The sequence below is a fragment of the Lepisma saccharinum genome, chromosome 3 (genome assembly GCF_977018435.1).
Source record: "Lepisma saccharinum chromosome 3, izLepSacc3.1, whole genome shotgun sequence".
NCBI lineage: Eukaryota > Metazoa > Arthropoda > Insecta > Zygentoma > Lepismatidae > Lepisma > Lepisma saccharinum.
Window position 1 is genome coordinate 45,132,884 of NC_139231.1, and position 27,926 is coordinate 45,160,809.

Here is a 27,926-nt window from a genome sequence, read left to right on the forward strand (position 1 = left end):
GACGAGGATGAAGACACAAAGGAACACCCTGTCCATGAAATTGATGAAGGGACACTCAAACCAGGGGGGACGAGACTTAACTAAACATCTATCTGATTTTACACACAAGTTCTAAAATGTTAAGGTTCACTTTATGCTTAGAGAGGCTAATCGGCGCGATTGACCCCAAATTCCAAACGATGCGGATCCGAATGCGAAAGAAATCTTGGAAACGGCTCAGAGCTCGTGGAACTGCAGAACTTGTAATCAGCCAAACAATACGGAAAGTGGAACGGCACACACACACACAGAAATAAGTGAATGCGCGCGCACCAAGTTTACTATCATATCGCCAGCACGCGCGATTTCGCGGAACTGGTTCAGCTGTTTCCCATACATTCGCAGTTGCCCCTGGAAACGGTTGGTGATACAGGGTTTCGCTCACAACCGCACTGCAGGCGAAAGCGTACGACTCTGATCCCAGGCGAGAGAATTCTGTTGCGATCCTAATTCTTCGCTGTGATCTGTCAATTACAACAGTGTCATATTTCATATGTGTTACGACTACAGCAACTAACTGCAACGAACAAAGGTAGGTAAAATTAGTTAACTTTTCACATCGCCCTCTTATCCTAGGAGTCAATATATATCTCTCTCTTGCTCTAGATACTGATCGATATAACCAGTGTTACAACGCAGTCGTATGCAACAGTTACTTTCTTCGAGAAACAGTAAGTAATTACAGTAGTTACTTTTTGAAATGAGTGCCTGCCACTCATAGGCGCAGATTTCTTCAGATATTTGCGGGGATCCAAAGCTAAGCAAGGCATAAATACAGACTTCCCGTTTTGGGGGGAGGGGGGGGGGGGGGGCAAAGTTGTTGTTTTTTTTTTTTACAGTAGTAGGGACACGTTTGAAAAAACCTTTCAACAATTGTAATTGCAATTAACTAGCTCTGAAAACACAAACAGGGCACATCAAACTTTATTATCTGGACAATAAATTAACTATAACCTATTATTTTGATTACATGTATATCATACGTTTCTTTCTAAATTCACTGTGTGCTCGAAAGAAGAAATACTGAAGTGGTGGTGTTCGCACAGCCATACTGAACACTATAAAGACTCTGCTGGGTGATAAGACTCCACATTTTTACATGCCCATTTCAAAAGAGAATCCTGCGTAATTTCCCGCTTCTTTGCACGCAAAGTTCCTACATGCAAAAGTTTTATAATCATAAATAGAAGAAATGATTCGAATTAGAAATCTGAGGAAATAAGCACCTAAAATGTTTTCACGCAGAAACCTCACTTAATTTATAGAATTTTCATTACAAATAATATGTTGTGGGGGGGGGGGGGGCAAAACGGCGGTAGCCCCAAGCGCAGAGGCAAAGAGGGCGCCGAATGAGCAAAAAGAGAAATTGGAAAAGTGTACATTTGGCGGCGCCTATTAAAATAATGTTTTCAGTTTGCAAATAAATAACGCGATCTGGAAAAAACTTGCCTTTCTGTCTTCGCTCGAAATACAACAGATTTAAGCAGAAATTTAAGCGCAAAAAATGAAGGCTCGACCAGGATTCGAACCAGAGGCTAGGTTCGAGCCCTGATGGATCCTGCATTTTTAAAATAAATTTCTAATCACATATGCAGACCAAACCATTAGGTAACAACAGTGCATGGCGTCGGGAGGAGAGTTCGATCGGTCCATCGACCCCCTCCCCCCCGAAAGGCATCGTTCCTTTTAAGTTACAACGAAGCAGAAAGCTAGTTATTTTTACTGTTAACAACATAAATACAGTTCACTTAGTTAATATACGAACTCAATAACCAAAATAAAAGATGAGCGAGATCGAGGAAAATGAGTATAAAATGCAATACTCCAAAAAATAAATGTTCCACAGTTTACAAAATTCGAAAAATTAGTTTCCTGTGAGACGTCACACAAAAAAATTTAGGACTAAAATTTCCCCCGTGTAAAAGTTAACAAATTAAAGTAACTACGCACATCAGTACACTAAGTGTAGGACATGTAAAAAAAACACATTTGTGCTAGATATTCACTCGTCTGGTAGATCGAGTAGAAGTCTCCCCGAGTATATAATAATAACTTAGTTTATTTTTATTAGTTCCTAATAGTTATCATTGTACACTAACAATAGTAACTTCAATGGTCTGACCACACCCCTCCAAAAATTTCTGGCGACGCCCATTGGAACTAAGATATCAAGTAAGACAGTTTGTTGAATGCAATTTAACATGCTAACGTGCGATACTTTTCGATAGTCGTAAACAAATGTCAACTTTGTACCATACGAGTTAAGTGGTGGCGATTAGGGGAGGCCGTTGCCCCCCAGTTTTCGCCACTTTCGGCCCCGCACTATGCTAAATCTTATCTACAAAGGGAAATATTATGTCTTTGCCCCCCTCCCCCCAGGTTTTGGGACCCAATCGCCGCGAGGTGTTTCTGTGAAATTTAAGTGACGTTCATTATCCCTTCAACCAAATCAGGACGAGTACTAATCAATCTTTCATTCCGGAATTAGATAAGAGCGTGTGGCAGTTCGTTATCAAACTTTACTTATTTTCTTTCCTTCTAACATCTAAAATTGATCGCCCCTCCACCCTCTCCTTTCGTATGCTCGTGAGGGAGGCGGAAAGGGGACCCAAAATATCCCAAGTATAATACAAGTTGCTTCACCAAAGGAACGTGAATGAAAATGGCAGTTATCCAAGAGGCGTCAATAAAGAAGTCCACGTTAAATGAATCACAAGAGATCCATGAGGAAAGCAAGTTTTGTGTTTGTATCAGGTTTATAAGCGTAAGAACTGTAGCAATTTAAGTCAAGACACCAAACTAAAATCTACAGCTTACCCTTACCGTAAGAGAAACTAACTTACCTGAGGGGGCAAGGGGCTCACAGGCTCTCAATTTTGTTATCACTAAAATTCAACAAACCATTTTGTTATTGAATCACTGCTTCCTTTGTTGATTATGTATGTGCACTTATTTATTAATTATAATTATTACAAAAATTATCATTAATAATACATAATAACCAATTATTGCATGAGTGTAACACACATATTTCACCATAAGCTTAAAGTCACAAAAAATAATATTTTTTTATTTTGTTTAGAGGGGGGCAGCTGTTTATTAATTATAATAATTACAAAAATTACCATCATTACGAACCAATTGTACACTGTTACTGGCATTAGTGTCTAAAAAAACATACTTTCAAAGCTGGCACCTGATGGGCATTTTGCTTCTTATTTACATAACATTTATGTTTCTAGGAACAAAAGTGATACATAAATATTGGGAACACCCTAGGAACCAATGTAATTTAATTTCAGTTTTTTACAAAAAAAAAATCAGTTGAAATATCGAAAAAATAGAATTGGAGGGCCCGACAACCCCCTTCACCCCCCCCTACACCTCGGACAAGCTAGCGTTCTTATCCTGCAAGGAAATCGATAATTTCAAAATACGGATCCATACGAATTCCTGCATTAAAATTCTGAAAGATCACAAAGTTTCCACGTGCTCAGCTCATACTTTTCGAAACTCGGCGTAACGTGAAACAATCCCTGTACAGTACAGTGGGATGCATAAGTATTACCAAAGTGTCCATCATCATGCTTATACTCTTTGCTTTACGCAATCAGAGCTGCAAGAATTGAAACAAAAAGCCAAACGAGCTGCTGACAACCGTTGCACCCGCGTACGTAAAAATCTAATCGTCAAAAACACGTAGGTATAGGTTGCAGGAGAAAATTAGATGAGAATGGTCATGAACAATTTGCCGATCAATACCTGTGCATCTCACTGTACTGCAGTCATATTTTCAGAGAACAATAGTGCGGCATCAAAAAAATCAAGCTGTCATTCTCAAATGGGGAATTTCCGTAAATTATGGGCTATAAGCTGTCATTGTTCATAAATTATACAAGATATGCAATAGAAGAATGCAATGCCTCTTATGATCCCACTGTTCGCTGTAAACTACATACAAGAAACATGTAAAGGTACAGCACTACAAATCCATGCAGATCGCATGCCCAGGCCACAACTCAAACCCATACACTTCAATTTCAATAGCAAGATTGTGAATTAACCGCTCAACGTATAAATGTAATGCACTCAACTACATCTACCTGCATAACTGGGCCCCTCCCAAGGTTCGCGGTATTAAGTCGGTAATTATTATTTTCATCAAAAGCATGAAAGAGCACCGGATAATAGACGACAGTTTATTAACATTCTTAATTACTTCTTTTCACTACTGGCAATGCTGAATTCAAAGTTTTGCTATAATTACGACAAACATTTTCCTTCCTCAGTTCAATAAATCTTGACGAAACGGGTTTCGTACCAAAGTACACTTTACTGGGAAACTGAACATCATGTATTTTCTTCTCTTTCTCTGATCCAAAAAATCACGCTTCACATACTGATGCCATTGTAAGTTTTCTAATGGTGATTTAAGTTTGCTCAGAAAACTTGGCACTTCTGTAAACAGAAAATTTTCACTAACGTTAGTAATCAATCTGTCTACTAATAGTCTGACAAATTCCGGTTCGCCCCGGTTGACGCGCAATAGTTGGGCTGCACAATGTCTATCCTTCAAAAATTGAAGTGCATCTTACTCTTCCTTCTGTTTATAAAGTACGAATTCTTGGAGCAGTTCATTCCTACCTATATAGCAACGATGCACCTCAATGTTAAGCCTGGACTATGAACTTTTATGCAGCCAAATTCATCGAATGAAATATTTAGTTCCATTAAACACAAACATAAACGATGCAATTTGATTGTGGGTTTCCTAGCCTCCAGAAGGGATGCTGGCACCCTTAGGAGCGGGGTGCTGGATGGGGTGAGGGGACATCGAAGTACAATACAATTGTGACGTGCTGCCTCTAGTGTACCACATGCTAGTTACCTAAAAACCTACAGAACGAAATGGAAGGCAGTTGCTGTCATTTTCAAGAATTGTTATTGTTTTCGTTTTGCGTTGAATATTTATAGCATTACGTTTATCGCGACAACGGGGTAATTTTTGGCAATGATGAAACAAGTGATGGTCATACCTTCTCGGGACCTCGCTGTTCGATACGTTAATCCATAGACGAGTGGTACCCAAAGTGTGCGCCGTGGCTAGCTTACACGGGCGCCGCGAAATGTTACAATATTTTCAATAAAATGATATATTGTTCCAAATACGTTCTTATTTAGTACTTTTTACACACACATGTTTCTGAATTTGAAATACGTGTTTATTTTTTAACTTCAGGCAAGCAACCTAACATCACTAACTGAGCGTTGCAAGTGTTAAGCCTACGTTCTGACTTGGGCGCCGCGGAAATGTCTTGAAACACTAAGGGCGCCGTGAAACGAACAAATTTGGGAACCCCATGCCATAGACCATAGAGGTCAGTTCTACTTCGGTTTGTAGTAATACATAGCGCTTACATATGTATGTACAAATCAAATTAAATCATCGTCACCCAACTGAAATTAGCCCCTTCTTAAATGTATCTGGATCCGCCACTGTCTGTTCCCCGTCCTCTTTCACACAAACAGGCGTTTTGAATTGCCTTTACGAATGACAAGAGGCAAATCACCGGTTTCTATTGGGACGGAAATTCCAACGACGCATATGGAAGCTGAAGTTGTAAAAACCGAAGGACTATTGTAGATGTTATCACCCAAGAGTACTGAACAACTTTACGATCCAAAACGTTGGCTGCGAACGTGTGACTACGTGTCGCAAGTAGGCCGAGAATAAATCAACTGCAGGAAGCAGTTGCATGTGAAGGCAGCTTTACTGAAGCACATTTCAGGTTGTTCTACGTTTAGGCTGACTGACAGATTATTTCTTGTTCACAAGAGAAATGTTCTGTACAGACACCACCGTCAACCTCTCAACGCGCCAAGACAACATTACGACGACAGAGCTCCCGGGTGCGAATACCGGCCTGCGCATGCGTGTGCTTTGTGGGTGTCATATCATCACTCATCCTCATCTTCGCGAGTAGCCAAAAAGCGGCAGAAAAGCGAAGTAAAATAAACCCAATCAATCCAGGACCATACCCTTGCATTGTAGGAATTCCTGTACGCCCATGCGTGTATACATATACACAGTGTATAACAATACCTTCGATCGATATATACAGTGAAGGTATACATAAAATCCTTGGTGTGGACTACAATATCCAACATTGCTAGAAAATAAACTGCTTTTAAACTGCAGAGTATGTTTGTTTGATTTTAAGCGCGATTTATGCGCAGAAGGGCTAATCGGGACTGAACCTACAGTTTAAAATGAACCACTATGTGCCTAGACCGGGTATCGAACCAGAGGCCCCTCGATAACATTGTTTTCTTTGCTGATTGTTGCAGTTTATGTTTGTAAACAGAACAATTTATTTGTTTGACTTGAAAATATTAAAACGTTTTTTTTGTGTGTTCAAACAACTTCATACTTGACAGTTTTAAGTTTTAAGTATGAATTTATGATTACCTTTCACAATAGCACAACCAGAATTTTCGCACTGTAGTTCAGTATTGGTATAACATTGCTCATCTTATTGCAATCTCTTCAGGACTGTCCTTTTACCGTATGCCTCAAGGTCTGAACCGCACGTCCGTATGGGACATGAAATTACCGTATGGTTAGTTAGTTGATTATTTTACTTCGTTTTACTGCCACTTTTGGCTAATCGCGATGGTGAGATGGTTGAAGGAAGGGACAATCACACACATATATGGGCGACACAACACGAGCCTCGCATAGGATTATACTGGCCCTGAGTCCAAACGTCAGAGACTATCTAGTCCAGGGGTTTCCAACTGGCGGCCCGCGATGTCTTTTTTTGCGGCCCGCGAAGCCAGTTTGCAAAATACATTCATTTTATGGATTTTTATTAAAATACGTTCTATTTATGAATTTCCTTAAACAACTGGCGTTTCTAACAGATATCGCAGGTCATCTGAACGAACTGAACTTGAATCTGCAGGGATGAAACCAGCTGGTGTCAGATTTAATGGGAAACATAAATGTTTTTCGTAATAAACTGAAGATTTTCAACGTTGCTTTGGAGAGGAATAAACTGGTCCATTTTCCAAGCTGTCGGCGGCTAGCAGGAGATGAAGAAACACTGGGCTTTTCTGAATTCAGTGAAAATATTAAATAAATAATGGATGAGTGTGACTCCAGATTTAAAGATTTTGGAGAACTTAAAATCAGCATCCAGCTATTTAGAAATCCTCTTGGCGTTAACATCGAAGAACAAGAAGCTTCTCTCCAACTTGAATTGTGTGATTTGCAAGGCGATGTGTTCCTTCAAACTAGCCAAGGAAAGGGGCCAGAGTTTTTCAAATACCTTTCAAATTAACGCTTTCCAAACCTTCGTAGTTTTGGGCAAAGAATGACATCGATGACATACACGTGTGAAAGTGTTTTTTCTTCAATTAAGTTAATCAAGAACCGCTACAGAAGCCGACTGGCAGATTCTTCACTGCTTCACCTTCTGAGACTTTCAAATACAGAAATTCAAGTGGACATTCCAACTTTAATAAATTAGCAGATCGGCCTCAATTTTCACATTGAACACTTACTATGAAGGATTCTTATTTGTATGGTGTGTTTTTCATTTCTTTCAATTCATCCATAAGTATTGGGTTCTTGTGTAATAAATTCTAATTATACAATTTTAATTTGTGATTCCATTGTTTTTATTGCATCATTTTAGAAATTTAGGTCATGCGAAAGTACTACATTTTCAGTTCAGTACTTAAAATTTTTGTAATTTTTAATCCCCCCCCCCCCCCAAAAAAAAATGCGGCCCGCCAATCAACTGCTGGATATAATTTTGGCCCTCGGACCTTTTGAAGTTGGAAACCACTGATCTAGTCTACAAAATGCAGCCCAGGGTGTACTGCGTGGAAGGGAGGTTGGCATTTGGGTGTCTTCGGAAAGGGTCAGTCTCACCCCCTCACCCCCCCCCCCCCCCCCACGGTTGGCAACGCTGTATAGGTATAACGTTTCGTTCTTCTGTGTACAGTCACTTTCGACTTCTTAATTCCCGCCTGCATCGTGAGGGTAGGTTACAGCATTTCGACTACTTAAAAAATTTCGCGAAAATCTAAACCCCTAATACTCGAACTGCATACCTTGTCGGCATTAAAACACGGTACAGAGACGAAACCTATCAGGAGTCATGAACTAAAGGCGGCTTTACACCAGGGCAGCTTGGAGCTACTTCGGATCTGAGACTCTTGCTTCAAGTGATCAGATCGCATGCGAGAAGTTGCTAAAACGTCAGTTATTGTTGATTTGTGTTATATAACGTCGCTTCTCTTCAGATTTTAGGCTAATCGCGACGATGAGGATGAGTGATGAAACTGATAAAATACACTTTACAAAGAACACCCATGCCCAGGCCGGAATTCGAAACCGGGACCCCTGAGTCATAGGAAGCTGTGCTAACTAATCCGCCATAAAGGTGGGCGAACAGTCAGTTATCAACAGCTACTTGTTTTGCAGAGGGAAGTAGGGAAACTCGAACAATCGCAGTCGACTTCAAGATGGAGTGGCTGAATGACAAACTATTAAATACAATTATAAACTAGAAATTTGTGTTGTTGCATGGACTGTGCTGCGGAAGAATTAACGAACGACAGGAGCATGGACGTCCAGAAAGGGTAGGGGGGGATGGCTCTCTCCTGGAAAATGAATGTTAACCAAAAAGTATATATTTCACACGTATAATTTCATTTCAGTCACAGTAATTTATGTTTATTATTAAAAGGGCGTTGCAGAAACAAGACTACTTTCAACTAAAGGAATGGATTTTTTTTTTTTTTTTTTTTTTTCCAGGAGGCAACACTTTCTGTAAAAATATCTTACTTGCTTCGGGACGTCCATGGACATTTTTTTTAGGACTCGATTGCTGCAAATAGCTAGGCTGCGACAGTAAAACAAAATGAAGTCAGTCTTGGAAAGAGATGGGGAGGATTAAGAGGTGGTCAGTGGTATTAATTAGGTGAAATATTTTAACGGAGCTCTGTTGTGTGGCAATTAGAAGAAACTACACTAGTCGCATGCGACTTCTGGAGGAGCGGCCAATAAAAAAAATATTATTTTTATCTTTCCTGATGATTAAACTGGTGAAATATAATATTAATGGTCAAAGAATTGTAGAGGACTTGTCCAATACAATGAAAATATCAAATAGCCCATGCTCCTGCATCAATAGTGTCGAGAAAACCTGCAGATTTCCTTGCAGGATAAGAACTGCTCCAGGTCGTCAAAAATTGCGACCTAATAGGGTCAGTTAGACGCCAAAAGCAGCTAATAAAAATACTTGTGTTTGATATGAATCCTACGTTTTTCTAAAACTTTTCCGGATACTAGTTTCAGGATTTGTATATAAGCTGAAACAAATGTCTTTAGAAAAAACGAATATGCTTGTCTACACGTGCCTCCTCATACATAACCTGCAACAAATGTCGTAGCGAAAGGCACCTAAGACTTTATTTCCCAAGGTTGTTTCCAAACTAATCAGTCCCTTATCCTACAGCCTGTCTAGAACCAGACTCTTTAGTCATGGAGTGACTCAGTTCTCTTATCTTGCAACCTTCAAGGAAATTCCCACCTTGTCAGAGAAAGGCCATAATATGAAGGATAATCTACGTTCCGTATGAACGCGTTTTCTCAAACAAAACGTCTAAAGTACAGACTATTCAGAAAGCAAATTCCGTTACGCTTTTAAAACAAAATGGCAAATTTGTCACAAATTTGTTATCAGAATCTTTCTACAGTAAGCTACTCCTATATAAGCACCCCTATTGTTAAAACACTTGTCACACCCGACGCAAGCCCTCGTAGACCCTAGTCGAGGATATCTGCCGTCCATCCGCCACCCTTCTGAAAGCAACCCCTTTACAGACCGGACTGGACACCGAGTTACTTCCCTATTTACATTTGAAGTGTAAGTAGGTCGATGATGATGGCAAGCGAAATACAGAAATGGGTTTTGGAGAGGTCCTAAAGGTTACAAAAACAAAGGAAAAAACTGGGAGAAATTAATATTTGACAATTGCAACCTACAAGCCACCAACTACAAGCAACACTAGACGAGAATTCCTCAATCACATCAATAAAACCATGGAATAAAGTATGCCGCCAGCAATCCTAAAGTGCCTGGTTAGCGTTGTGTTTAATAACAGAACCGCGATAATATTGTCACTACGTAGCAGCAGTTTTTAATAAATTATCCAATAATTTGTTCAGTGCATATGAATTAGCTCTGGAAATTCACATGAAGTATGGTAAACTATTGCATACGCACAGTTTCACCAGTTTATTGATTGAATTCGCGTTTCAAATTTCGGGATTCCGTCAGCAGAATGAGAACTTTCCACTAACCAAATTGTAACGACCCTACATGGTCGACAGTGTTGTTTTACTTAAACTTGTTTATTAATAAGTAGAGTGGTAAATATATATTATTTAACGGCCCTGCAAATCCTACGTCACTGTTTTGCTTTTGTAATATTCATAATAAACCCATTCTGACCCTGCAAGACTGCCACCGCTGTTGATAAATGTGTATCTATATTCTTATCATACAAAATTGTATAACTCCGTTACGTTATTGTAACATTTTTCATTGTCAGCAGACGTACACATTTAATTTGCAGTAGTAACAAATTCTGGATCTGTACATACAATCGATCAATATGAAAGCCCAACTGATCTCACCGATAAAGACTGTTTCAATGTCCACATTCGATAACGTTGTCATCAGCAAAGGAGAGGGACTATCCAAAGGTGCCCTTGAAGGTAAAACTAATGTTGCCACTTTGTTCATTCGGATACATTAATTTTTCTTAGCTCTATTTTCGACGCTTCGCTAGTATCCAGACAAAAGATGTCGGTCTTGTTATTGGTCTCGTCTCGTTTATAAACATCTGTCTCGATCTCGAAATATACTGTATGGTAATAATGAATGTACACACACACACACACATAATGTCAGTCCAGAAACTTTCGCAGCGTATAAGGGGCCATTAAGGAGACCTTTACTTGAGGTTTTTCTGTTCAACACTTCGATCCTACGCTACGAATCCTCGAAAACATAATTTAAATCTGAATGTGTGCAACCACACTGGAAAGTTCCAAACAGTTACCACTAATGGGTTAACTTTGCAATTACGATAACGGTCTAACGTTGTCGATTGTAATCATGGGCACACTCCATACTGGTTCGAACCCCACTTACTATACGTGTAGTTCTGTTTATGCTATCTGACAATAAACCAACCTTGACTGATGTCTATAATCAAGCCATCCCGAACGTGTATAAGCCACGGCACGGAGTTCAGTCGGATATCGACTGGCAAACATTCAGGGTAGCCAGGCCTAGAAGCCGGTGGTCGCATGTAGGAAACGCTCGTATAAAACAAATACGAATGGGAAAAGATTAACCAAACGTCCCCATAAAAATATAGGGAAGAGGAAAAACTTTCTTGGATACGCTACCAACACGTTATTTTGTATTATTCATTTCGAGCCTCGAGATGAGAGGTTTCTGCCACCTCCACCCACAAAAATTGGTTCCTTCGCCTCTGGTTTCCAAACTACTAACAGAGCAGGTAACAATTTCACAATATGAAGCTCTGGAATTGCATCCCCTCCCTGCACATTTTCTTCAATTCGAACACTGCCTTTATATCAATTTATTTATTTATTTCATTTTGCTTTTTGTGACACTTTTGGCTAATTTGCGAAAATGGGGATGAGTGATATGAAGAAATTGATGAATGGATGCTCACAAACACCCATGCCAGGATTCGAAGCCGGGACCCCTGGCGTCGTAGCGCGATGTGGTAACCACTCCACCACGGGGGCCGCCTCTGCCTTTATATCAAATTGCCAATGCTAGTCTGTGCCATGCCGACCGTTCATAATGAGGTTCCTCCCTAATACTGTTCCCCTGGTCGGCATTTTGCCAAACAAGGTTTTCTACACATTTTGAAATTCAAATACAGACTGCTTGGGAATCAACTCTTCACGACAGGAAATTACATCAAAAATGCGATCAAATGTTGTGTTGGCTTGCCATCATGCATGCGGCAAAACGGGCTTTATTGAACGACTGTAGCGCCGAAACGACGCACCAACGAGAAAAATGTTACTGAGAAAAGTTGTTTGTTTTCAGTTTTCATGTTCTCTATACGTTTCTGTGGTCCGTGGGCGCCAATAAAATGACACCCTGTATGTATGTGTGTGTGTGTGTATGTGTATCCCTTATACATTGATTTCATTTATTTTACATAGTTTTTCTGGCACTTTGGCTAATCACGACCATGGGTGTGAATGATGATGAGATGAGATGGATGAAGGGGCAATTACAAACACATGGACGACACAACATCAAAATGGATAGAGGATTGTACTGGCCACGGAACCATGCGCCAGAGCCTCGTTGACGTTCAACATCGCCGTGACAGAGGGCGTACTATGCGGAAGTGAGGTTGACCTCTCAAAAGGCCACCTGTTTTAAACAGCTATCGCAGCTAGTTAGTGTTTACAAATACGTGAAAAATACATATGCACCAAATGTTCAACAATGATATTTTATATTTTCAGACTTTTACGGGTTGAGAATTTTCACGAAATGTCCCCACTTTTCCATGATATTTTCACGCAAAGTTTCAATACTCTCCAGTGGGGACTGATATAATATTGGTTATCAACCATATCTGGAAGTTTCAAATTGACAAATTAAAACTGTGGGTACGTCAGCACTTGGGCCATTTGCACCTGCCACATAATACGGGGCCAAGCACCTTACCATAACTAAAATCAGCATGTCTTTCTGAGGAGTAAAATCTCCATACCCTAGTTAAAAGCTGAGGCTGTAAAGGAACACTCACTCAGCACATGTAAGGACAACACAACTCCATAGGAGATTATACTGGACGTTGTTCTAGACGCCAGAGCCTCGTTAGCCAGCACAAACACGGTTTACCGGAAAAGAAGTTGACATTTGGGAACGCCTAGAAAGTTAACTCCTGGTAATTATACAGAAACACATCACGATAATTGCTATAAAACAAACTCTACATAAAAACTGCATTCTGATACAAATTAAGATGCTTAGGAACAGCTCTGGACCTACGGTTCAAACGCCACTTCAATTGCGAAGCGAGAAACAACTGTTCCTCAATTCGTCACGCAATGTTTGTATGAACGGTAGAGCTCATTTCTCTCTGCTTGCCCTGTTTACCCCCTTTCCACACTTTATCGATTTAGCCTCGAGGCTTGAGTGACCTTGCAATTGTACTCGGGAAATCTCGTTATGAGAGCAAGCCGCTAAGCCGTGGAACCCTGTAATAATTTCTATACACGCTGCGATGCACGTATATCCTGAAGTTTCCCAGCTGGAGATGGGTTAAGTAGCAGAAAGCACAGAACTTGTCCCCATTTGATCCAGCATGTGAATATATTTAATATGCATCCAAAGAATTGTTACGATAGGTTTGATGTACGCCATCTTGAAATCTTAACTGATTGTGTTCAAATGATACAGGGCGATTCCATGGTGACGTGTGTGACTTTTGTACGAAAATTCTGAAAATAATTTGTTTCTCATTCATATACTTGTGAATAAAATGAATTTTGAATTTGAATTAAATTTTTTTGGGTGCGTCAGCACTGAGGATATTTCGCACCCGTCACACTATACGGGATCCAGCCCCTTATCATAACAAAAATAAAAGCGTGTCTGAAAACTAACATTTCCTTACCTTGGTTAAACGTTGAGGCTAAAAAGAGCGCTCAGCGCAAATAAGGACAAAACACAGGACGACACACAATTACACTGGCCATGGGGCCAGTCGTCAGAGCCTCGTTAGTCTGCAGTCCAGGGTGTACTACGTGGAAGTGAGGTTGACTATTGGGTGCACTACGTGGAAGGAGCACCCCTTACTCCCCATGTGAATAAAATGGATTGTTTTTTTTTCCCTATATTATTTTGGAGCAAGGGTCACATACTGACCATGGAATATGCCAGCTGTTGTTCGTAGAACGTGATTGTTGCATGGAAATCAGTGTGTGACGCCTTTGTGCAGTGAAAAAACGTCTTTGAGTCATTGACAAGCAAACTCTGTGAAGTGTCTGTTAGTATGTTGCCCATATTTTTGTCAAATGTACCAGACAAGTACAGTTTCAATTCCATGCAGGTTTGGTTTCGATACACTTTCTTCTTTTCATGTGACAAAAGTATGTTTCTCGTGACGTGTGTGACTTTCAAGTTTTGCCAACTCTGATTAGGCAGAATAATTGAAATACAGCATGTTCAGTACAAAAGGTTTCATTGACAAGTGAAAAACATAAAAAAGGCACTTGCCAACCTCCGTGGTGGAGTGGTTAGCACAGCTCGATACGATGCCAGGGGTCCCGGGTTCGAGTTCCGGCCTGGGCATGGGTGTTCTTTGCGAGTGTCCCTTCATCAGTTTCATCGTATCACCACCCATCCTCATCTTCGCTATTAGCCAAAAGTGGCAAGAAAGCAAAGTAAAATAAATCAATCAATGAATAAATAAGGTATCAACTGATGTCCAACAAAATAATTTTGATGTGACCATAATACCTTAACTTATAATTAAACATAACACTTTTGCAATGCTTGATCACTTAAATTCCACTGAATTTAAACTGGTAACGTGAACTTACAACAGGACGAGGATACATTTTTTTACAATGTTAGTGACTGTGTAGGTAATTTTGTCCTCAGCAGCTGGCCATTTCCAATAGTTTCCAGATTGAATCATGGTGGATACCAGTATCTCTTGCAGATCAGTGGCGATAGCTGTCACTTCACTTGGGTAAACACTGTCTCCATAACACACTAAATACGAGTCGCCCACCTGAATATTATTGGGTAGAACATTTTGTGGGGTACCCTTATGCTGATGAAGCAAGCTCAAGAGTTGAATACAAGAGGTGTAAAATTCCATCTGATTAGCTTGAAACAACATGGATTTTGTTTATATTTCCAGGTAAACTGGCACATTAAATTTCCATGAATGGACAATGGACATGATGTGGTCTATCTCCAATTGAGAAACGTGCATGACAACTTCTTTTTCATGATGTTACTAGTTGCACATGCAAAGTCTACAGAAGACTGAACAATAACATCAGTATTTTTGCTAATGACTGCCTGTCTCAGCAGAGATTTTGCTCTTCCAACAATCCCGTCTACTACTCCTTTTCCATGGGATGGATGTATCAGAATATTTTGAGATAAATGGACTCAAAAGTTATTTAGTAATTTTACCATGAACTTATTTTTAAATTCTAAGGAAGGATCATTACTCTAAATTGTATTTCATTGTGGATTGCATTGTCCATATTTGGACTTTCACATAGGAAAATCACTTGAAATCCACATGAACAGGAAACAAAAACCAATTTACGGTGAAGATATTCAACCATGACGGGTAGTACACTTTCCAGTTCCCATTATTTTCACCGTACTATAAATCTGTAAATCGAATAGATGTGGGTGAAAGAACTGTATGTAAGCTAAAAAATTTATTATTAACTATGTACATTATCAGTGTTACTAGTAAATTCTATTGTAGTAAATCCTAGCAGTAGTATTCCTACATCATAGTGTGTGCTAATAGTTAATGGAATTTCAAGAACTGGGTTGTACTGTTGTGCCTGATAATTTCTCAAGTCACACACACCACATTATGTGTCACACACGTCACTGTGACGTGTGTGACACAGTTGTTTCCACTACTTCTAGGAACGAGAGGGAATTATTTGTGGTGTTAAAAGTTAGCCTTTAGGTATCTACTTTATCCTCAGAATAATGTTGCTTCTAGCTTACCCCAGTTTTTTGTCCATATCAAAAAGTATAGATTTTTGTGACGTGTGTGACAATACATCAGTACGCAATTAAGAAAGCCCATGACTAGTCTATAGAAGTGCCAAATCGGAATATTTCTTTATTATCTGGGTAGAGAGAAGATCCTGCTATTGGGTTCTACATTATTTTTAATGAGTTGACCAGAATTTCTAGCTAGCTGGCAACAGGCCCGTAGCCAGAAATTCTTTGTAGGGGGGAGCGAAGTCAATCCTAGAGGGGGCAAATGTTTAATATATTGTGTCGCATTGGCAGATATAACAGGGTACACAGAGGCACTTGCCCCCTCCCTCAAAAGAGATAAGTAACAGAAAAGGGATGATATCTTGAAACTGCAACGAACAAAAGAACTTCGAGCAACATCAAATAGTAATATTTCGATAATGACCTTTCCAGATTGCCAAACCTAACCTAACCTACACTTTGATGAACTGTGTAAAAATTTGTAGCTAATACATTTTTTTGTACTTGCTAAAACATTAAAACATGGGTTCCTTAGTCCACCACGGACTCTATTTCTTTCAAAGGGGAGAGACTTGCATCACTACAGACAACGTTTGCCTACTGGTTACGTAAACAATTTTGCAAAATATTGTATGAATTGTATTATATTATAGTTAAAAATACATGTTTTGACACCTGACAAACAAATAGGAATCAATTACTTCTTGGATTACAGTGTCATCATTAATATTTCATATTAAGTTTCATAGAAAGAAATTGTTTTAATAGGGTGCAATAATTTTACGGGGCACCATGGCATTCTCTTTAACATATTTTTTTTTTCATATAGATCGTCTGGCTCCCAGGGCCGACTCCTGCCGCCCCATAGTTATGGCTCTGAACTTGGACTATTAAGAACAGCAGAAATTGCGAGCGAAGCGAGCAAGAACATTTTACGAAATGTTTTTTATTTGTATAAATTTTGAAATCGAGGGGAGCAATTGCCCTTCTGTGCCTCTTGCAAGTGCCCTTGGCCGTCTGGTAGAAATGCAAGGAACACGTAAAAACTAATTCCATCATGAGTATCCAATTGTCCTGCTATTCTTAGATTCTCCTAGTCTTGTTTTTTTTTTTACTTAAATGTTTGCTTCCCCTACAATGGACTTCTGTCCAAGGTCAGGAGGAGGGGACAATGCCCCCTGCCCACCTGTAGTTGCGGCACTGTTTATGAGTGTCTCTTTATCAATTTCACGTCATTCTTCATTGTTGCGATTAGCTAGAAATGGCAGAAAAGTAACGCAAAGTAACAAAAATCAAATATTCACTCCCTCTCTCTACCACACTATTACCAAAAGATAGACTTGGGAAACAAAAATTTAAGCAATTCAAATTTCATAGCAACACATCCAAGAAAAACATCCAAACACATTAGGCACCTTTAATACAATAGTACTCAAAATGTCACAACTGTTCTAGATACTGAAAATTGTGAAATCATTTCCCGAAGTCAATCTGGAAGGGAATTTTTCCCCCCCCAATCCTGATACGACATTATACGGAATCCCATACACCCTAATAAATCACAAAATCAATAAGTGTCTTTGTAATGTTGCTAGAGTAACACATGATATAATTGTAAAGATTAGTGAGAATTCCAGGTAGGAATGTGTTCTGTATTTTTCATAGGGGGGGCAGACAAGGCTCTCGGGGGGCAGTTGCCCCCCTGCCCCCTCTAGCTACGGGCCTGGCTGGCAAACCGACCAGAAAATCAAATAAAGTGCACCATTTTGAAATAACATCGTTGAAAAATTTACTTTTTAAATACCTATGTGCAAATTAACAAACAAAACAAATTCATATTCATAAAATGCAGGCTCTTTGATTATGAAATTTCAATGTTTTGATATCTTGATAGGGAAATTTTACTTTTGGTTGTGTGGGTTCATTGACCGTGGAATCGCCCTACACCAGGTCAATCATCCGCTAGAAGACAGGGAGGTCACAGAAGATTTTTTAAAGGGTCAAAATGGAAATGTTCTGTCCTTAAATCGGGGGAGAAAAGATATGAAAATATCTTAATAGAGTGAGAGTACAGCACCTTGAATAACGTAGTGTGGAAAACGGCACTGTTCTGGGCTCTCTGGCTGGTTCCACTCGAATATGATACCGCTAGAGGCGCTGGTGTCGGTACAGCTGCATGGCATTCGTCTGGTTATAATGGAAGTAAATGGAGTTTTCGCTGCAACGTCTGATTCTTTTACATGAAGCATTTCTATGAATGTGGTAATTGCTATGATCGCGAAGATATTAACGAAAATTCTAGATAGTCGACCACATCCTGTTATCATTATACTTTCATTAATAATAATACGGGAGAAAAAATACGCATGGAATGCTCTTGGTAACTAATTTTTTGTGTATGAATTAGGTTCATTATTATTATCATTTCTTTTAAAAATATACGCACTGAAGCATTTGTATTTTTGATATTTACTGTCTCTTTTCTTCCGCTTGCAACTATTCGCGGCGATGATGATGATTACATGAAACGACAAAGGGAAACCCACAAAACTTCCTTAGTGCCATCGACATGAGTGTTATTATCATCATTTCTTTTAAAGATATACACACTGAAGCATTTGTATTTTTGATATTTAGTGTATCTTTTCTTTCGCTTTAAACTAATCTCGGCGATGATGACAATGATGATTGCATGAAACGACAAGGGGAACCCCACAAAACTTCCTTAGTGCCATCGACATGAGTGTAAGGAAACTTTCAGACCAATGGGACAAGCGACACGGAATGTTCACACTGATGTGACTAATGACACAAGCACTTCCAGACTGTAAAATAACATTATTGCGCAAGAGGGTCCAAACAGCAAACGACACGTTCATATGTCGTATCCGCGTGCTACTTGTTACTTCGGTCTGAAAGCTCCTTAAATGAAAGGTGCTCAGACCGAAGCGACTCCCCACAGGGGGAGTTCCCAAGTAAGTGACAAGCGACATGGTGCCTTCAGTCTATTAGCAAGCGTTTGCTGCTAATTGTGCGAACAAGAGATCTAGGCGACACGATAAACCGCACGTTACAACAGATCTAGGCGTCACGATAAGCCACACGTGGTCGCTTTGTCGCTCAAACTGTGCCATTTCCTCAATAGCTTGCAACGTGTTGCCGTGGTTTGTTGTTAGCGCATGCGCGATATAATGGGTGTCTTGCTTTAGGGAGATTGCATACCAAAGCGGCAAGCGGCACGCGACACTTATCGTTTGAGGATTTCACCTACCGAACGCTGGCCTGTGCTGCCCGTCATGCCGCTACGATGTGAAATGTTGCTCTTGATTGACTCGTTTCCAAGCGACATGTGTTGTGTGTCGCTTCGGTATGAAATTTGCCTTGGACCGAAGGACCCGTGTCGCTTTGGTCTAAAATCTCCTTGAGGACACGGTGCAGTCAGAGCTTGTGTCCCTACGGTTAGAAAGGCTGCATTGATTGATTACCGACTGCTCGCTTCCAAGCGACACTTGTGGTTTGTCGTCTCGGTATGAAATATCTCTCAGGATACTATTTATGTTCTAATAACATAGAAAAATAAACTAGTACACAATCCAACACCTGGCGTCCGGAATCACATTGCGATGTTTCTTCTTGGTTACGCATGCTATTTATTTATTAATTTTATTTTACTTTTCTTTACAAATTAATGCCATTTCGTGAGTGCAAATCACTCCACAAATATAACTGTTTCCGTCAATTCACGTACCGCCTTTCAAGACAAACAAATCTACACAATATATTCCAAAAACTAACTAAGCCGCATTACTTTCATAAGAAAATTAGCAGCCGTCACTACGTTATTCAAGGCGCTGTAGTGAGAGAAATCAAAAAGAAAGAAATTAGACACAGAGAGGGGGAGAAAAAAGTGGAAAAGAGAGAAGAGGAATAAGGAGGAGAAAAGTGAAACAAGATGCATATAGCAGCATAGCAGCAAGAGAGAGAGAGAGAGAGAGAATACAAATAGAGACGAGCGAGAGAAACTACAGAAATAAAGCAGCAAGACAGAGAGGACAATACAGACCCGAGAGAGAGAAACAAAGCAATCGGATCTGAACCGCTATGTGCCTCCACCTGATATCGAACCCAGGACCCTTTACTACAAGCCGATGACGTTACCACTTCGCCACGTAGGCAAAGGGTTACTTTCTAAACAGTGGCGTAGCATGGACATTTCGGGTGGGAATGCCAAGTCCAAAGGAAGGGTCGGCCCTTTCTTGCTTAATAATTTACTTATGGTATTAGTCGCCACAGGTATTGTTTATTTGCCTGAAGTCAGCTGGGTTTTCAGAACTACTACGAGGGGCGTTCAAGTCAATCGGGGACTTATTTTTTTTCAGGTTTAAATAGATGCCTAGGCTGGAGGTTTTGTATGCAGTAGGAACTGGCAACTGTGTGCTGTTACTGGTAGGCGGCGCTCATATCCCACGCTTCTCAATAGACCGTTATTCAAGATGGCGGACAACAGTGTGAACGTCTACATGGAACAGCGTGTTGTGATGACGTTTTTAGTGAACGAGGACAGAAAAGCTGCTGAAATTTACAGAAGACTTCAGGGTCAGTACGGTCATGAGACACTCTGTCGCAGTAAGACATTTGAATGGTGTAAGCGCTTCAAAGATGGCCGTATCTCTATTACTGACGATCCCGGTCGTGGTGGATCACAGCCCACGGCAGTCATTCCTGGGAACATATAGCGCGTGGAGTGTGTCTTTTAGGATAAACAGGGGATTATTCACGTTGATTTTTTACCCCATGGTGTCACGATCAACAGTGAGTATTACTGCTGTGTTCTGCGTTATGTGCATAAGAGTTTACGGAAGAAACGTACGGGTTTCATCACAAAGGGTGTTCTCTTTTTGCAAGACAATGCATGACCGCATACCGCTCAACGCACATTCCAGGAAATCGGCTGGGGAATATTACCACCCCCACCCCCTATAGTCCTGACTTAGAGCCAAGTGAATTTCACCTGTTTCGACCCCTGAAGGAATTCCTTGCAGGAAAAGATTTCAACACTGATGATGAAGTGAAGAATGCTGTCCTACAATGGTTCCGCCGTAATGATAAATCTTTCTATGTCGAATCGTTCCAGGCGTTAGTTAAACGCTGGGATAAGTGTATAACTGTAGCAGGAGGTTATGTGGAAAAATAAATCCAGTTACCACACTTTCAAATTTGTTCTTCTATTTCTTAAAAAAAAAAAGTCCCCGATTGACTTGAACGACCCTCGTATAACGGCTGGGGATACGTCGGGCTGACCCCCCGACTATTCCAATACTTGTTGAAGATCTCTACGCTTAGAGGTGACGAAGGAAAGCGTGGGAGGGAGACCGGCAGTCGGTAGGTATGCCTAGGCCCTTCATGGGCTGTTGCGCGACGGATTTTTTTAATGCATCTTTTAGCATAGAAAACCTAACTTTTCTATGGTTTTAGCTAGACAATTAGATGCCTCACTATGCCACAAATGTTTTGAACTCTGGTGTTTTATACTTTTTTTAATACCTTTCTGCATGACGCAAGTCATTAAAAACCTACCTGAATCAGAAGTGCCTCTGCACAACAATAGACGTCATTGTTGGGATGATCCAACTACCGATTGATTTGGCTTATTTTATTTCGCTTTTCTACCACTTTTGGTTAATTGCGAATATGAATATGAGTGATGATATTGATGAAGGGACACTGACAAAGAACACCCGTGCTCACGCCGGGATTCGAACAAGGGACCTCTGTCGTCTTGGCGCACTGTGCAAAGCAGAGTGGATGATCCAAATATCGTACACTCTACTGCCGTAACAGTGCCGATTAGTAATTCAGTCCACTGTTTTCTGCATCTTGAGAATGCTGATAAACATTTTAAAATAATTTTGTCCAGATACCATTCGATGTTAAGAGTTTTCAAATGAATGCTAAACATTTCCATTCACACAATATTAAGTAGTTAGATAATAACGAAAAAATACAATAAAAAAAATTAATACTTTTGCGGGTTAAGTGGTAGAGCAGCCACAGGCTGAATTTCTACCACGAGGACTTCACCAACTTACTTGACAAAAACTGTGTTGATCTTTTAGTTTCTAATGCACATCGCTGTTCGTGCGATAAATTATACAATGCAGTGGCCATTAAGAAACAGTATATTTGAGATTGGTAAAGTTACGTCAGTCAATATTGCGTATTGTAGCATCACATAGCACGAGTTGCATGCGCGCGAAGAGCAAAGAACCGGGTAGGAATTCTACCACTGTCGTCTGCTTCAGAAGGCAGGAAGCGTCACATGAACCAATCACGGTAGACCTCTCTGCTCCGTACCGTACGCTGGCGTATGAGAGAGCATTTACGCCCGTGCTGTAGAAATCGAAGCTTTCCCTCCAGAAAGGCAGCAAGGAATATAGAATCCTGTACGCCGAACCTGCTCGGCGTCCGGCCTGGAAAGGCATTGAAAAGAGATGCTAGAACGAGTGTTGAGAGTGGAGCGTTGCAAGCGGATCGCGAAAAATAGCTATTATAATGCCATGAAGGTCAAACATTTATGAAATTGGTCACGTTTTACTTTATAATCACAGCATTTAAGCATTTTTGAAATTTTAAATCTGGGAACGCCGGGCGTATGGGCGTACTATAACGCTACGCCACTGTTTCTAAATGAGTAGTATACTATGGAGAGAGACAAATTAGCAAAGGAAAGTGAGAGTAAACAAAAATCGCCGGGGAAAAGGCATTTTAGGGAATATTGTGCAAAATAGGTATCCATGAACACTATAAAAATGAGTTCAGCTCGGAATATGGAACGTATTTTAAACATTTTTTTACTTTACTTTACTTAGTCGATCCTCTTCTACCGTCAGGTGTAGAGGTTTTGCAAAGAGCTCTCCATCCTTCTCGGTCCCTGGCTAACATTTTTGCCCTGTTGGTATCCAATCCTCTTCTCCTCAAAACTTCTTCCATCCAGCCGTCCCAGGTCTGCCTTGGTCTTCCCTTTTGTCTCTTTCCATCTACTTTAGCTTGCCATATCTTTTTAGGTATCCTTTCTTCACTCATTCTGTGAACATGACCAAACCACCTCAACTGCGACACTTCTATTTGTTGTTGTAAAGGTTGGGTCTTAAGGCTCATTCGAATTGTCTGATTCCTTACTCTATCTCGTTTTGTTTTTCCTTCTATTCGTCTTAGGTATCTCATTTCAGTTGCTTGAAGTTTGCTAGAATAATTAGTTGTTAGTGGCCATGATTTACACCCGTAAATTAGTGTAGGTGCATACGTTGTTTTGTAAACTGTCAACTTTGTTTTCTTCGTAATTTCCTTTTTATTTATGAAGTTTCTATTTAGAGCATGATATAATCTTCCTGCTGCAGCAATTCTATTATTTACTTCTTCATCTATTTTCCCACTGCTGCTTATTATAGACCCTAAATACTTGAACTTTGTTACTTGTTCTAAGCTCTCGCCTTCTATCTTAATGGTATGAGTTCTATGTTCTCTACTTATTATCATTGTTTTTGTTTTAAACATTAAAGCCTATATTTTAATACAAATGGGGGAAAAAAGGCATAGGAAAAATCCGAACCCTAATTATGAGAAAAATCGGCCGCATCCTTTGGACATTATTAGGCGTGTACAGTTACAAGATGTGCTAAAACAATAAGCAGAAAAAAAGGGAGTGAATAAAATGTTAGAGAACAGTGGTGAGAACATTTATGTTTACGGAAACTGGGCTTTTTGTCCACCCTGTATGTTATTTGAATAATGGAAAAGGAAACAATACTTTTCGATTTACTCAGTGCAGTTTATTAACCAAGGATTTTTTTTTTTTTTTTTGTCTCTTTTCAGAATGTCAGACAGTCCCAAATCAAACGACATAGGTCTTCGGGCCCAAAAGAAGATATTGAGTAAAATGTCTACAAAAAAGGTCGCAAAGAAATTTATTAATGACACACTGGGTAGCCTCTTGGACAATGTGTTTGGTCTGGCTAGGGCTTATGTAAGTATACAAGAATGTATATACAGAAGGAAATAAATCCGACTGTAGTTTATTTCATAGTCAATAAATGAAGGAACGTTTCAACATTAAACATTTCACACATTTTTTCAGGTCTACTCAAGATATGATCAGGGTGCCAGTTAACAAGAGATGTCTCCCTCAAATAATATTTGTTAACAAATGGGGTCCGGATAGTTTGCCACCGGACGTTTTGCCACCAAAATTGTAAAAGTGGACATTTTGACACCAAGAAATTGGACGTTTTGCCACCAAAGCCGAAGTAAAATTGAAACTAACCAATATTATCCCACAATGAATGTGCAATGTATTCATGAAGCACAACATTTACATTTACATTTATACATTGTATTTTAACTTGACGACCAAGTATAGATGAGATAGACCTTTTTCCTTTCCCAAGTGAAAGGGGAAAGGTCAGAGGTGAAAGGTGTAATGTGATGAAGTGTGATTGGCCGGTGGCAAACTGTCCTCCATCATGAAACAAGTGGTGGCAAAATGTCTGCTTTTTCGAATTTGCTGGCAAAACGTCCGGTGGCAAACTGTTCTACACCTGTTAACAAATACAGGGTGTCCGTGAAAGTTGTTTACAATTTAACACTTTAAGAACAAGAAGTTCATTGACATAGGGGAGCTTACTGCGGTTCATGATGCAACTAGCCAAAAAGTTTTTTGGTGTTCAGTCAAAATTGGACACGTGCGCCTTTGGTTGCACGCACATCTAAACGTCATTCCCACCACCCTCTTCATGCTCGCCGTAACATGTTCCCCTCAACTGTGCCAATGGCATTGTTTTTTTTAAAAAAAAAAATCATCAAGATTAATCACAGTAGTTTGGTACACTTGGCTTTGGTATAACATCACAAAAAAATGTCCAGAAGTGTAATATCAGGGGACGTAGCACATGAGTGGCTAGCAACAGCTATAACTTCGAGATATACCAACAGCACCAAATCTGACCTGCCTAACCTACTCACGTATGCTTCTAATAGCACAATTAAACATGTGAATAGGTTAGGCATGTTAGGTTTAGTGCTGTACTTTGCACAACATAAATTCGTGACGTCATAAAAATCACTGCTAGTGGTATATCTCGAAGTTGCTAAAGCTGTCGCTAGCCGCTTTTCCTAGGAGATCTGGCAATTGGACCACCACTTTCAATCCAATGGGCTGGAAAAATTGTTTTCAGGGCATCTCTCACAATCCTGCCACAATGTGGTGGTGTGCCATCTTGCTGGAAAATCTAATATTGAGTTGGTGCACCATATGAACTACAGTTGCAATTCCTGTCATTGGAATGTGACGTTGTAAAGAACCTTTATGAACACCGTATGCAACACATGTTAATTTAATTTAAATATGGGTTCTATGAAAACAGTTAATATTTCCTAGAACAAGAAATTGGCTGATACAGCATCAACAGTTCGTGAAATATAAAACATTCAAAATAAACAGTGAATGCAAACACACACGCCTATGTGAGAAAATGCATGATTCACTCCGAGCTTATTATTTTGAAAAACTGTTATTTATTGTTAGTAATAATAATATGAATTTATCTACCCTCAAAATGAGAGTGAATTTCCGTGCAAATACAGGGTAGCCCATTAGTCAGTTGATACTAGTGGTGTTATTAATAAAGCATTTTTGTCAACCGATTTATGAGCCACCCTGTATATTCCTGTTTACACCAATTGTTTTGTAATATTTGATTCAGGGAGTGCATGGAACCAATTCTACTATCCATTATGGTTGTCATACAAGAAATTTGACGAACCACTGCCATTTTATCATGGGCCAGTTTTTCTCTAAGTAGCAGATTTTCAGAATTATATTTTCATGTAAATTCAAACTTACATAACCATTTTATCTATCAATATCACTGGTTTAGCAACTTTGAGTTCATTTATTGCATTCTAATTTCAGTGTGGAAACAAAAAGGATGCTGAAAAACTGGTGAACAACATAATCAAGATCGTTATTAAGATTGGGATCCTGTACACCAACGACCAATTTACAGAGGAAGAGTTAAAAACGGTGGAACAGTTTGTGTTAAAGTTCCGTTCGGTGGCAAAAACCATCATCAAATACTACGAATACTCTGGCTACGATCGGAAGTACCTGACAAAGGAACTAACAGAGTGCCACACAGGTATGAAGCAGCTCGTTCAGAACCACCTGACCGAGAAATCTCTCAGCAGAATAGATATGGTGTTTGGATTCTTCACAAATCCGCAATTTCTGGATGCAATATTCAAAAAGAACTCTGAATACCGTGAGCAGCTGGGTCTCGTCGTGAATGATATGAAGCTAGCTCTGCAGGAGAGCAGATAGGTGGAGAAAGATGAGCTTGTGATCTTTTCTTGTACTTTAGGCAGCTTCCGTTGTAGATCAGTGCCTGGATTTTGTGAATTTGTATATACTGGAAAGAGAATTACTTGTAACTGGAGAGTAGTGCAAGTTATTTAATAGAAAAGAATGTTATACTGAAGTGTATTCTGACATAAGGGTCTTAACACATACCAATTATGTAGATAGTGTACATAGTGTTTGGCTTCGTGCATAGTACATGTTAATGAATCTAGCCGTGAAACACAAGCCAAAATAGTCTTTAGCATCACACAGGTCGTCATAAATATTAGCGTATCAGCATAATGGTGTTAACATATAAAATTTAAAACAAAATACTAAGAATCTAGTAGGGTAGATGTAGTGATGTATCCAACTTAATACATTAAGAAATTGTCTACTTACATCGAATATAATGTGTGTTTCATGACATTTACATATCATAATTTTAAAAGGGTAACCGACGTGATCCACACTGAAGCCAACAAGATAAATCACGGAAAACTCGTGACATATGAAAAATAGGCCTGAATTGAAAGTTTTCTATTTAAAATGTCTGACAGTAATGACTTTACCTCATCATTTTTATATTACTTTTTATTGCCTTGTTTTCATCTTAATACAAGTGTAGTTCAACAATGTGTAACTAAATAGATATATAAAAGGTATGCAAATTTGTATTTATAAGCCACTTTTTATATGAAGAAAGGCTGACAAACTGTAATGTACGAGATGAACCTACAGTAAAGAACGTATTATTTATTCAAAAGGATGTGCCAGCCATAGTCTTTGTTTCGTATAAAGTTATCAACATGGTACATTAGGTGAAATAATATATGTCAGGCATGTTAACATAACCGTAGCCTTGCATTCATACAAAATTTATGAAGTAAAAACACAGGTATATTCAATATATTCATCAACTGTCTGCATAAAGCAAGATCTGCACATCATTTGATTAGTGTAAACAAAACTGACAGGCAAATATTCCATTTTTTGTCAACTTCTAAACTAGATAATGGGACTGTTCCATAAAAGAATTGATTACCAGATGTTTACATTACATATTTAGGAAATGCAAATAGCTCTTTTCAGTACTCGATTTAAAGTGATTTTGCTTCAAGCAGTATCGTGTGGGGTAATCTTGAGCAACTGTGATGATACATAATGCACAACATATGGCTTGTGTAGAACATTCATACTGAATATTAAAGAATGACGTGTGTAAAGGTCACTGAATTTGTCCTGCTTTCTTTTACATGATATTTGAAGAACTGTATCTGAATAATTGGACGAATTTCTTATTTTTTTATATGATGTGTGTTTCAGCCAATGTACTGTACAGTATTTTGAAAAACATGACAAAGAAATAATCTGCAAATTTGTAGAGGCTGCATTTATAATTTGCTGAAACTATATTTTTGTAGCAATTTGTGGAGTGTTAAGATATCTAAAACATTTTTTCTAGACATGTGTGTCGACAGTAAATATAATGATTTAGTATAAATCTGCTAATAACTAACTGTGAAATGTGCTTATGTTGTTATTGTACTAAAGCATGTAAAAATGATTTCTATAAAAGTTGTACAAGTATTTTCTTTCTTGCAATAATAAAGTTACTGTGTGATTTGTTCTTA

General features: G+C 39.3%; 1 protein-coding gene across 1 annotated transcript; it reads left to right on the forward strand.

The window, feature by feature from the left end:
• The first annotated feature begins 388 nt into the window (after positions 1-388).
• Positions 389-27,926, forward strand: LOC145985003 (tumor necrosis factor alpha-induced protein 8-like protein). The gene is made up of 3 exons (XM_083118490.1): positions 389-571; positions 23,772-23,922; positions 25,867-27,926. Exons 2-3 carry the CDS (start codon positions 23,773-23,775, stop codon positions 26,272-26,274), a joined length of 558 nt encoding a protein of 185 aa, XP_082974616.1. The 5' UTR covers positions 389-571; position 23,772; the 3' UTR covers positions 26,275-27,926.

What these genes read in the sequence shown, in the direction of transcription:
- LOC145985003 (XM_083118490.1), top strand. Translation starts at nt 23,773, where the DNA reads ATGTCAGACAGTCCCAAATCAAACGACATAGGTCTTCGGGCCCAAAAG. An exon ending in TTGGTCTGGCTAGGGCTTAT is followed by an intron (nt 23,923 to 25,866) that starts GTAAGTATACAA and finishes TTCTAATTTCAG; the next exon opens with TGTGGAAACAAAAAGGATGC.